General features: G+C 41.0%; 1 protein-coding gene across 6 annotated transcripts in view; it reads right to left on the bottom strand.

Annotated features, from left to right (window-relative positions):
* The window catches only part of LOC105480182 (golgin A4), a 120,434-nt gene that overhangs the window by 81,185 nt on the left and 26,527 nt on the right, over positions 1-12,722 (bottom strand). For 4 of the 6 annotated variants that reach the window (XM_011738719.3, XM_011738720.3, XM_011738722.3 and 1 more), the window contains 2 exons: positions 8,935-9,000; positions 3,354-3,668 (listed from right to left, as the gene is read on the bottom strand). In XM_011738719.3, coding sequence (XP_011737021.2) covers positions 3,354-3,668; positions 8,935-9,000 — 381 coding nt within the window. The remainder of the gene's footprint in view (positions 1-3,353; positions 3,669-8,934; positions 9,001-12,722) is intronic. The other 2 variants (XM_011738721.3, XM_011738723.3) reach the window with 1 other exon arrangement.

Raw genomic sequence — 12,722 nt, 5'->3', positions numbered from 1 at the left:
AGGCATGGTGGCTCATACCTGTAATCCCAGCACTTTGAGAGGCCAGGACAAGAGGACTGCTTGAGCCCAGGAGCTGGAGACCAGCCTGGGCAAAAATGGCAAAATGCCATCTCTACCAAAAATACAAAATAATTAGCCAGGCATGGTGGTGTGTGCCTGTGGTCCCTGATACTCAGGAGACTGAGGTGGGAGAATCACCTAACCCTGGGAACTCAAGACTGCAAGGTGAGCTGTGATCACGCCACTGCACTCCAGCCTGGGTGAAGGAGTGAGACCTTGTCTCAAAAAAAAAAAAAAAAAAAAAAATGCAGCAATGGAAGGTGAGTCTAGCAACAAATAATATAAAAAACAAAATTCTGCCTAAGACCAGGACTCTCCGCTTACTATTATCATAACACCACACAGAAAAACAGTGGTCACAGCCGGGCGTGGTGGCTCAAGCCCGTAATCCCAGCACTCTTGGAGGCCGAAGTGGGCAGATGACAAGGTCAGGAGTTGGAAACCAGGCTGGCTGACATGGTGAAACCCTCTCTCTACTAAAAACACAAAAATTAGCTGGGCATGGTGGCGCATGCTTGTAGGATGAGGCAGGAGAACTGCTTGACCCAGGACCCAGGAGGCAGAGGTTACAGTGAGCCGAGATCACACCACTGAACTCCACCCTGGGCTACAGGGTGAGACTCCATCTCACAAAAAATAGAAAAATGGTGTTCACATTTACCAGTGTAACAATCCTGCACATTCTGAATATGTATCCCTGAACTAAAAATAAAAGAAAAAGAAAAATGGTGCTCAAAAAACGGGTGGAGGGGGGTGGTGTGTGTGGAAGAGTAACCCAAGAATCAGATGTCATTTACAACATTATTTCATCCTAGGCACTAACAATGCCAAAGAGAGGTAGAGACAAAGTCTATGAGTTCTTTTGATCCCAATAAGCTGCCTGACTCTGAGACAGCACAGAATACTAGAAACAACCAGAAAGACCTAAAATCAAATCCAGACTCTGCAACTACAACCTGTCCGACCATAAGCAAGTTACCAGGCAACAGCAGCAAGTTACTATGACTCTCCAATTCTTTTTCTACAAAATTGAGCTAATTAACATCTATAGGAATGGTACAATATTACATGACATTATAAATATAAAATAGGCCGGGCACGGTGGCTCAAGCCTGTAATCCCAGCACTTTGGGAGGCCGAGACGGGTGGATCACGAGATCAGGAGATCGAGACCATCCTGGTGAACACAGTGAAACCCCGTCTCTACTAAAACTACAAAAAACTAGCCGGGCGAGCCGGGCGCGGTGGCTCAAGCCTGTAATCCCAGCACTTTGGGAGGCCGAGACGGGCGGATCACAAGGTCAGGAGATCGAGACCATCCTGGCTAACACGGTGAAACCCCGTCTCTACTAAAAAATACAAAAAAAACTAGCCGGGCGAGGTGGCGGGCGCCTGTAGTCCCAGCTACTCGGGAGGCTGAGGCAGGAGAATGGTCTAAACCCGGGAGGCGGAGCTTGCAGTGAGCTGAGATCCGGCCACTGCACTCCAGCCTGGGCGACAGAGCGAGACTCTGTCTCAAAAAAAAAAAAAAAAAAAAAAAAAAAAACTAGCCGGGCGAGGTGGCGGGCGCCTGTAGTCCCAGCTACTCGGGAGGCTGAGGCAGGAGAATGGCGTGAACCCGGGAGGCGGAGCTTGCAGTGAGCTGAGATCAGGCCACTGCACTCCAGCCTGGGCGACAGAGCGAGACTCCGTCTCAAAAAATAAATAAATAAATAAATAAATAAATAAATAAATAAATAAATATAAAATATACAGGACAGGTGTAGTGGCTCATGCCTATAAGAACAGCCCTTGGGAGGCTGAAGCGGGAGGATCGCTTGACCTCAGGAGTTCGAGACCAGCCTGGGCAACATAGCAAAACCTCATCTCTATGAAAAAATACAAAAATTAGCTGGGTGTGGTGGTCTGCGCCTGTAGTCCCAGCTACTTGACAGGGCTGGGGCTGAGGCTGAAGGATCGCTTGGGCCTGGGAAGTTGAAGCTCCAATGAGCCGTGTTTGAGCCACTGCACTCCAGCCTGGGCAACAAAGTGAGACCCTGTCTCAAAAACAACAACAACAAATAAATATAAAATACACAGTGTCTAGCATATTTAAATACTACTACCCCAGCTTCAAACTAAAAGCCATGGTTAAGTTAGTGAAGAAACAAGACTAAACATTCATGACCATTATTAACTTTGGTAGAAATTTAAAAATAAAAGTTAAAAAAATGTAAAGGAAAAAGATGCTTGATTCTACAAGTGCCTCATGACATACATGGCTTTAATGCCTTCTTTATATCTCTGGGTGGGTTCCAGCCAGCCTATATATTTAAGCCTGATAATTGCTTCCTATTTTGTCAGCACTTCATAGTTTAAAAAGATATCTTATATTGTATATTTCATTTGGGTTTTTGTTTTGTTTTTGGTTGTAGGATAAAATTACTCATATTATAGTCATAATTGGAAACAGAAGTTACAGCCATCTTTAACATACTGACTCTGAACTTTAGTATTCATTAATTAAAATTAACTACAATGGTGATTTACAAACCATAAGACATTACACATTTTAAGACAAACAAACAAAAAGATATGGACAACTTACTCCAAAAAGACTTTCCTAAGAAAGAACTGTTTTAACTGCATAGGATGCAGAGGGAATTGAGGGAGGGCAACAAATAAAATTTAGCCTGAAAGGAAGATGCTACATTCCTAAAGGACTGAAAAGCGAAATGGACTAGCACTGACTTCCTTCCTCCCTTAGACCAAACAAGGAGTGTCATTCTCACGGGTTTAGCAATGAAAAGATTGATCCAAGGCAAAGGTTTAAATGTAGGTACAATGAGAACGAACCAAATCTGTCAGATAATCAGGCTACCTAAAACAATTTTAGAATCAGTAATAATGGGAACCTCATTGGCAGGATGAGGTCATTTTGGAGTCGCATCAGTTAGAGAGGAATAAAGGAGAGGATATGAGAACAGAAGATGAACTCCACACTGGGTGTTCAAGTGACCTTGAACAGAGGGACTACAAAAGGAGAGGGGAACAGAATATAAGAACCAGAAGGCTACAGACAACAATCTTTTCCAAACTTTTACCAAGAGTCTTGCCAAAGGGCCTCTGTCTTTACTTAACTAGATATTGAAAGTCTTTAACTAAATATTGCCACAAACTACATACCATTAGTAACCAGGATATATCTAGGGAATTAACAGTTTAGCCAATCACAGGAGTAAAGCAATACAGTAATGTGAATGAGAGAACAAGCGGAAGAAATTTTTGTACAGGCAAAAAGATCATGCTCCTACCTCAGAATATTTTCCTCTGTAGCTACTTAAGCTTCGTTCCATTCTTCGCAACCGCTGAATCAACTGTTCTTTGTTGAGACTGTCTGAATTCCCTACCAAGTCTTCGGCCTCGCTATCCATATCGGAGGGTGGATCAAAATTGGCAGTAGAACTGTCCAGGTCAAGTCGATTCAGGGATTCTCTGGAAGATGTTCGTACCAAAGACTCTTTAGAAGAAGACCGGAATAGAGATTCCTTTATTGGACTTCGAAACAAAGACTCCACGGAGGGCACCCGGAGCTGGAGCTTCTGTGCAAAAGACTGTGTGTCACCTGACTGCAACCAAAACCCAACAGAATGTGTGGATTAAAATACACACATTTAGACTTCTATTACCCCTATCACCAGCAATAATCTAATAAAAGTTCTAACAAGTTGAATTTATATTCCTGACATTTTACATAATACATTGTTTTCTGAAAAACAAGACACTTGGTTATTGCTGAAAAATTGTTGGACCTGGAGTCAGAGGACTGGGGTGCATGCCCTTCAGTAAGTCACTCTCCTTCAGTTTGCACATCTGTAAGAAAGAAAAAAGCAGTACTTTCTAAGCTGACTTCACAAGTGTATTGTGAGGATTCATCCACTAAACTGTAAGATCCTTGAAGGTAGTGACCACCTGCATATCCAGTGTCTAAAATGTAGGTATGTACCATGAAATGTGAAGTGTGTAACTGAACTCGAGTGGGCTTTATCTGGAGGGTCTTTATGGATGTAGTGATGCTTGATCATTCTCAAGAAAAGAGGCGAATTGGGGCAGGGGGAGGGTAATATGTAATGAATCCACTTTGTTTAATAAGGGAACGTGAGGCAGAGTTGACTAGTAACAGCCAACTCTGCTCTACTTACCATTTGTCTACTAGGAATAAAAATAGGCATTAACAAATCATGGAGGACAGTTGAAAGGTCTGAGTTAGAGTCCCTCTGCACAGATCAGTAACTCCAATGTTAGACAGTGATAAGCAAGACCTGTCCTCCTAATTAAGTGGAATAACAACAAATTAATTTAGTCACAATGAAAAATAATATGACCTAATTCAACTAACTGTTCTAAGCAGTATTATTTTGTTCAGGTCACAGCAGTCAATATTCAACGATGTCTCCTAGAAGCTCATTCTCATTAGCTAACAACAGGGTCACTGTATGATCTCAAAGGTGCCAGGAGTGAAATACTCCAGGGAATCTGACATCATGTGGAGGCAAAAAACACAGGAAAAAAAAAAAGATTCTCTTCAGTCTAGAGTTTAAAAAATCAAAACAGAAATGTTCTGTTCACAGATTCTAGAGATTTAATAATACTGGGCAAGGTAGGAGTAAGAGCAGATAATATGCCCCATGCCCTTCATACACCCAGATATATCACAGGTGGTTTAAAAGAGTAAAAACTGGAAATAACCCAAACGTTTATCATTACAGGATACAGTTTATAAATTATAGTATATGGAGAGCACTCCCCAAGGCAACTTGAAAAGTATGTCCTGGGCTATAAAGTATTTTCAAAAAAAAGTTAAAAATAAACAATAATATATGGAAACAAGTTCAAGATATACTATTAAATGGGAAAGGTCAAATTATAAAACAATATGTATATTGTGAACTCATTTTGACTAAGTACTCCTTATCCAAAAACCTTGGAACCAGATTTTGGAATATCTGCATATACATAGTGAGATGTCATGGGGATGAAACCCAAGTCTAAACATGAAATTCATTTATGTTTCATATACACCTTATACACATAGCCTGAAGGTAATTTTTTATCATATTTTTAATCATTTCTGTACATGAAACAGTGTGCACACTGAACCATTAGAAAGCAAAGGTGTCACAATTTCAGCCACAAATACAATCTGTGGTTGTCTGGCACCACCATCACTCCTGACTCTGAACTTACATGCTACTGATAAGCAATACTTTTCTTACGCTTATTCACCCATAAGTACTTCACAGTAAAAGAAATATATATATGACATACCATTAACACAGTAAAAAAAAAAAAAACCATGTTCAGGGTAACTAAGCAGCACAGTAGTAACATCAGAATATCTGTAATAGCTGTTAAGCAACAGCAAGAACAAACAATGGTAAGCTTTCAGTCTCTATCTATGATGCTGTGTTTTGATTGAAAAGTTACTCTACGCTGTGCTTTTTTTTTTTACGTAAAAAGAAACACCAGAAGCAACTGAGGGACCAGGAAATGGGTCCACTAGGGAGGAGGAGGCATTCTGCTGGATGCCTTTTTAATTTTTTTTTTTTTCTTTTTTGAGACATGGTCTTGCTCTGTTGCCCAGGCTGCAGTGCAGTGGCGTGATCTCAGCTCACTGCAACCTCCGCCTCTCAGGTTCAAGTGATTCTCGTGCCTCAGCCTTCCAAGTAGCTGGGAATACAGGCACGTGCCACCACACCAGACTAATTTTTATATTTTCAGTAGAGAGGAGGTTTCACCATGTTGGCCGGCCTGGTCTCTAACTCTTGACCTCAGGTGATTTGCCCACCTCAGCCTCCCAAAGTGCCAGTATTACAGGCGTGAGCCAACACACTGGGCCTCTGCAGGCCTTTTTGACATTTGCAACAAATCTTCATACAACAGAGCAGAGAAGAAGGGAAAAAAAAAACAGCAAGTAAAGCACGTAAGTCTTGGAACCATGTGGAGCATCATGGGGAACCTGCCCTTGGCGCCATCTGGCTTGCATATGTGCCACTGTGTAACCCTTTGTGGACATACTCATATGAGAGAATCTGGGTATGCCTGGAAAAGAAAATCTTACAGCTAGAGGGTGGGGATAGTCTTTTTTCCCTTGGGAACACTGAATAAACTATGTTGTACGCCAGTGTTTTGACTCCAACTCATCAAGAGGTGAGGTGTGAAGTTTTCCACTTGTGGCATCATGTGGGTACTCAAAAAGTTTCAGATTTTGAAGCATTATGGATTTCAGATTTTTGGATTAGGAATGTTCAATCTATGTAGGATACTTTGCCCCACACATAAGAGGGTCCACAGGCTGCTATGTTTTAAGAACTCTAGGGTGTGCTTTCTACCATGTCTTCAACCTTGCTGTGAACTATGGTTTCCTGCTGCTGTCAATATGCTCAAATACAGTAAGCATTTCCCCCTCGCTTCGTGTATATACAGTTTTTAATTTGCTAAACCCAAAATCAACTTTTCAGAAATTTGTTTAAAATAAAAGTAAACAAGCCAAATGTGATGGTTCACATTTGTAATCCCAGTCACCTGGGAGGCTGAGGTGAGAGCACTGCTTGAGCCCAGGAGTTTGAGGTTGCAGTGAGCTATGACTGCACCACTGCACTACAGCCTGGGTGACAGAGAGAGACCCTGTCTCAAAAAAAAAAAAAACTGAGGGAAGGCATCTTTTTGTTATGAGAATGAATGAGATCATATATGTAAAATGTTTCATATATGTCTAATACACAGTACACAATAAATACCATTTTATTTTTTAAGAAAATATCTGTAATATTTAAGAAAGCGCAAAGCCCTCAGTGAGCTTATTTCCTGAATATCACCTACATTCACTCTTTGTCTTAATTAAAATTCTGAATTTGTTATAAAGTTAACTCATTCAAGTTTTTGCATTCATAACTATAGTCTTTTTGGACTATTCCATGAGAGAAGAAAATACGCATTTCAGGCTGGGTGCGATGGCTCATGCCTGTAATCCCAGCTCTTTGGGAGGCCAAGGCGGCTGGATCACCTGAGGTCAGGAGTTCAAGAGCAGACTGGCCAACATGGTGAAACCCTGTTTGTACTAAAAATACAAAAAATTAGCCTGCCGTGGTGGCAGGAGCCTGCAATCCCAGCTACTTGGGAGGCTGAGGCATGAAAATCGCTTGAACCCGGGAGGCAGAGATTGCAGTGAGGCGAGATCATGCCATTACGCTCCAGCCTGGGCAAAGAGTGAAACTCTGTCTCATAAGAAAAGAAAAGAAAAGAAAATATACATTTTAAATCATACTCTGTAATAGTATCATTTAAAGATCACTGGATATGTTCAGTACAGTGCTGTTTAGACTGATGCCTCCCAATATTTTACCCCTACTTCATGGAACTTATAGAAAATTATGTATTTGTAAAGAATTTGGGATTAACTGGAGTGGCTGCTCAAGACCAGAGTTAACAGACCCAGGGACTTGGGCTGTCCCCAGAACCTGACCAGCCTCACTGACAGTTATGAGGATCTAAGCTCACATGACACCCATCCACGGAGTTTGGGAAGCTCATTTAAACATTTGTTAGACAATACTTCCGAATGTTTTGTCTAGGTAATTTAGTTCACGAATCATTTAGCTCATAAATCAACTTGTCTAGACTCATGCCCTGGGTTCGCAGAATTAGAAATACTACTATTTTACATTAGGGACTACTAAGAACAGACAGGATAATGACAATAGTCATCACTAAAACCAAAGTAAACAAATGTTCATCTCCAACACTGCTATCACAAGGTTTTTTTTTTTCCTTGAGACAGGGTCTCACTCTGTCATCCAAGCTGGAGCACAGTGGTACAATCTCAGCTCACTGCAGCCTCCACTCCCAGGCTCAAGCAATTATCATGCCTCAGTCCCCTGAATAGCTGGGATTACAGGCGCATACCACCACACCCAGCTAATTTTTGTATTTTTTCAGTAGAGACAGGGTTCTGCTATGTTGGCTGGGCCGGTCTCGATCCATCCACCTTGGCCTCCTAAAGTACTGGGATAACAGGCATGAACCAGCGCACCCAGCCCGCTATCACAATGATTTTTTTTTTCTTTTTTGGAAGGGTTCAAAAAAAAAAAAAAGACTTGAGCCCCTCTCTATAAATAACTTTTTAAAATCAAGGACAACCTAAACTCTAGTAGTAAAATACACTTTAAAGTAGAGAATACTTTAAAAGATCTCATTCCTTTATATTCCCCTTCCACCTTATATAACTCAGTATGTCTCTCAATATGGCTACCTCCATGATCTTTTGTAACTATAAACTCAGATCACAGTTTTTCAAAAAGTTTTTACTTTCTCATAATTATTATTATCCTTTTTTTTTTTTTTGGAGTCTCACTCTGTCGCCCAGGCTGGAGTGCAGCGGCACAAACTCAGCTCACGGCAACGTATGCCTCCTGGGTTCAAGTGATTCTCATGCTTCAGCCACCTAAGTAGCTGGGATTTCAGGCATGTGCCACTCCCAGCTGACTTTTTCTATTTTTAGTAGAGACAGAGTTTCGCCATGTTGGCTAGGTTAGTCTTGAACTCTTGGCCTCAAGTGATCCGCCCACCTCAGCCTCCCAAAGTGCTGAGATTACAGACAGGCATGAGCCACAGTGCCTGGCTTCACGTTAATTTTTAAAATGAGAAATAATACAATCCTGCTTTCATTTAAAACTTTTTCCAAGAAACCATGAGCAAACCCGTATTACCATATACACTGTATTGAATATTTGGACATCGCCATTTCAATGTGAAGTCAGATGCTAATAACTAATATAGACTGACCAACACTCTGAAATGACTTGTTATTTTCTAAAATAACAATTAGTAACAGACCTGAGGAATGCTTGGTTCACTTCCATTAACACTGTCAGGAGATTTCGAGGCATGAGTAGATGCATTCTAAGAAAAAGAAAGAAACATTGTAAAGCAAAAGAACAAAAAACTAAAGGTTTAAAACTGTTAAGAATAAAGCCCATATACCAAGATCTATTAGATACATTTATCTACTAAACAAAATTAGTAATTGTTCATTTATTAGAATGTTTTCATGCAAGGCAAAACTATTGTAGTATGGTAAGTATTTTAGAAAATTCATTTTGCTGTAATACATAGAACTCAACAGCAAAGATTAGTATGTAGCAAAACCTATTTCAAGCTAGTCACATACCTCTTCTCATTATGTCCCCAGTTTTTCCCCCATAACAAAAATCAACATCAGGGAATCAATTAACAAATCTCACTCAAACAGAAAACTATCCAGAAAAGTAAGTAATGTCAATTTTTTCCTACAATAAAATAATACTCAAAATTATTTGGGCTAAGCTCTGAAAAATATATTGACAGCAAGAAATGGCAATGCCTCATTCATTTGAAGTTAGCAATCTAAATGAAATAATAATTTTCAGAAGAACTTAAAAACCTCTTCTTCCAGATGTGAAAGATTTTTGTTTTATTCTGTTCTGTTGGTATGCCAAAGGCTCCCAGTTAAGCAACATTCTACCGATTACATCATACTAGCATAGATTTCATGATACTAGATGAGATTCTTTGAGGTTCAAAATTCTACATTGCATTTATAATTCACTGTCTAACTAAAATTAGTTAGAACTATAGAAGTAACTCATGATAAAATAACTTCCATGTTTTAAACAAAACCATTCCACCAAATGCCAGCCACTATGTTTCAGTAGTTACATCTTGCATTTTGCAGTTTTGCAAAGGTGTTTTCTACTTTTTGAACACTGATTAGGTAGTTTGATGGTAAGAAATTACTAATTTTTAGGTGTGATAAATAATATTGTGGCTAAAATTTTTTAAGCCTTTTTTTCTGAGACAGGGTCTTGCTCTATTGCCCAAGCTGCAGTGCAGTGGCATGCTCACAGCTGACTACAGCCTCAACCTCCCAGCCTCAAAGGATCCTCTAACCTCAGCCTCCTCAGTAGCTGGGACTACAGGTGTGCACTACCATGTCTAGCTAATTTTTGTACTTTTTGTAGAAACAGGGTTTCCCCATGTTGTCCAGGCTGGTCTCAGGTGGTCTGCCCTTCTCAGCCTCCCAAAATGCTGGGATTACAAGCGTGAGCCACCATGCTCAGACATCTTTATCTTTTAGAGTAGTGGTCCCCAACCTTTCTGGCATCAGGGACGGGTTTCATGAAAGACAATTTTTCTACAGACCAGAGGTTCAGGGATGGTTTTGGGATGATTCAAGTGCATTACATTTATTATGCACTTAATTTCTATTGTTATTACACTGTAATGTATAATAAATAATTATACAACTCACCATAATATACAATCAGTGGGAGCCCTGAGCTTGTTTTCCTACAACTAGACGATCCCACCTGGGGGTGATGGGAGACAGTGACAGATCATCAGGCATTAGATTATCATAAGGAGCACACAACCTCGATCCCTCGCATGCGCAGTTCATAACAGGGTTCGCACTCCTATGAGAATCTAATATCATCACTGATCTAACAGGAGGCAGAGCTCAGGTGGTAATGCGGGTGATGGAGAACAGCTGTAAATGCAGATGAAGCTTCACTTGCTTGCCTGCCTCTTACCTCCTGCTGTGCAGCCTAGTTCCTAACAGGCCACGGACCTGTGCCTGGAGGTTGGGAAGCACTGTTTTAGAGATATATACCAAAATATTTACTGATGGAACAGAACTTCTGAAATTTGCTTCAAATACCCAATGGGGTGGGAGTGGGGAAGCCAGGGGGAGCTGCACAAGTAGGCAAGATGGTAGTGGTGTGGTCAGGGAAGTGTGGGGTTAGGGTAATAGATAAAACAAGATGGCCATGAGTTATTAATTATTGGCATTCGGTAATGGATATGGGGAGGGGTTCTTGTACCAACACTATCCCCACTTTTGTAATATGTTTCAACTTTTCCCTAATAAAGACAAACTTTAAGTACCTCCTCTTCCCTCTAATAAAAAGCTTTCAAATTTTATCAGTCTAAGACATTTCCTTAAAGTTAGATAGGGAAGAAAGGTTGGGAGAACATAGGAATTAACTTTTATCTTCCAGTTGTATACACGGCATCTATCCACGTAACATCACAATGAATGCCTTCTAGGTCTAAAAATATAATATACTACACATTATAAAAGAGGGGTCACAAATATCTGGACCACAGTCCAGTATCAACTCATGGCCTTTTAGGAACGGGGCCACACAGCAGGAGGAGAGCAGTGAGTGAGCAAGCGAAACTTCATCTGCATTTACAACTGCTCCCTATCACTCGCATTACTACCTGAGCTCTGTCTACTATCAGATCAGTGATGACATTAGATATTCATAGAAGTGTGAACCCTGCTGTGAACTGTGCATGCGAAGGATCTAGGTTGTGTGGTCTTAATGAGAATGTAATGCCTGATGATCTGTCACTGTCTCCCACCACCCTCAGAAGGGACCATCTAGTTGCAGGAAAACAAGCTAAGGGCTCCCACTGATTCTACATTGTCGTGAGTTGTATAATTACTTCATTACATATTACAATGTAATAATAACAGAAGTAAAGTACACAGTAAATGTAATACACTCGAATCATCCCAAAACCATCCCTGTGCCTCCAGTTCATGGAAAAACTGTCTTCCATGAAACCAGTCCCTGGTCCCAAAAAGGTTGGCGACAACTGCATAAAATACAAAACATACTTTATAGAGATCATCAATTCTCTTGGTCAGTTAATATATTGAAAATTAATGGGCCAATTATGGAGAAAGGAAATGAAGGGGCTCCATAAAATATTTAGCTTAAGAGGAAGAACAGCAAGAGTCCATATTCTGTTTGAAGTAAATGACTTGACACATGATTGTGGTCCATACAAAAAAGCTACATTGGGCTGGCACGGTGGCTCATGCCTGTAATCCCAGCACCTTGGGAGGCCGAGGCAGGTAGATCACCTGAGGTAAGGAGTTCAAGACCAGCCTGGCCAATATCGTGAAACTCCGTCTCTACTAAAAATATAAAAATTATATTTTTTATAAAATCGTCGTGGTGGCATGCACCTGTAGTCCCAGCTACTGGGGAGGCTGAGGCAGGAGAATCGCTTTAATCCTGGAGGCGGAGGCTGCAATGCGCCGAGATCACGCCATTGCACTCCAACCTGGGCGACAGAGTGAGACTCCACCTCGAAAAAAAAAAAAAAAAAAGCTACACTGGCCGGGTTCAGAGGCTCACACCTATAATCCCAGCACTTTGGGAGACCGAGGCAGGTGGACCACCTGAGGTCTGGAGTTCAAGAGCAGCCTGGCCAACATAGCAAAACCCTGTCTCTACTAAAAATACAAAAATTAGCCAGGCATGGTGGCGAATGCCTGTAATCCAAGCTGCTTGGGAGGGTGAGGCAGGAGAATCACCTGAACCTGGGAGGCAGAGACTGCAGTGAGCCGAGATCACACCACTGTACTCCAGCCTGGGTGACAGAGCGAGACTCCGCCTCAAAAACAACAACAACAACAACAAAAAACCAGCTACCCTACAATTGTCAGAAATATCACCCTATTAAACACACAGAGAACAACATTTAAAAACTTCTCCCCACATATGTATTTCAATTTCTGTATTAAACCACATATCTAAGTAAATGCAGGATAGCTTATGAAAAGTATT

Source organism: Macaca nemestrina, chromosome 2 (genome assembly GCF_043159975.1).
Source record: "Macaca nemestrina isolate mMacNem1 chromosome 2, mMacNem.hap1, whole genome shotgun sequence".
NCBI classification, from domain to species: Eukaryota; Metazoa; Chordata; class Mammalia; order Primates; family Cercopithecidae; genus Macaca; species Macaca nemestrina.
Note: the sequence above shows the minus strand (reverse complement) of the source record. Positions and strands in the feature narration are given on the sequence as shown.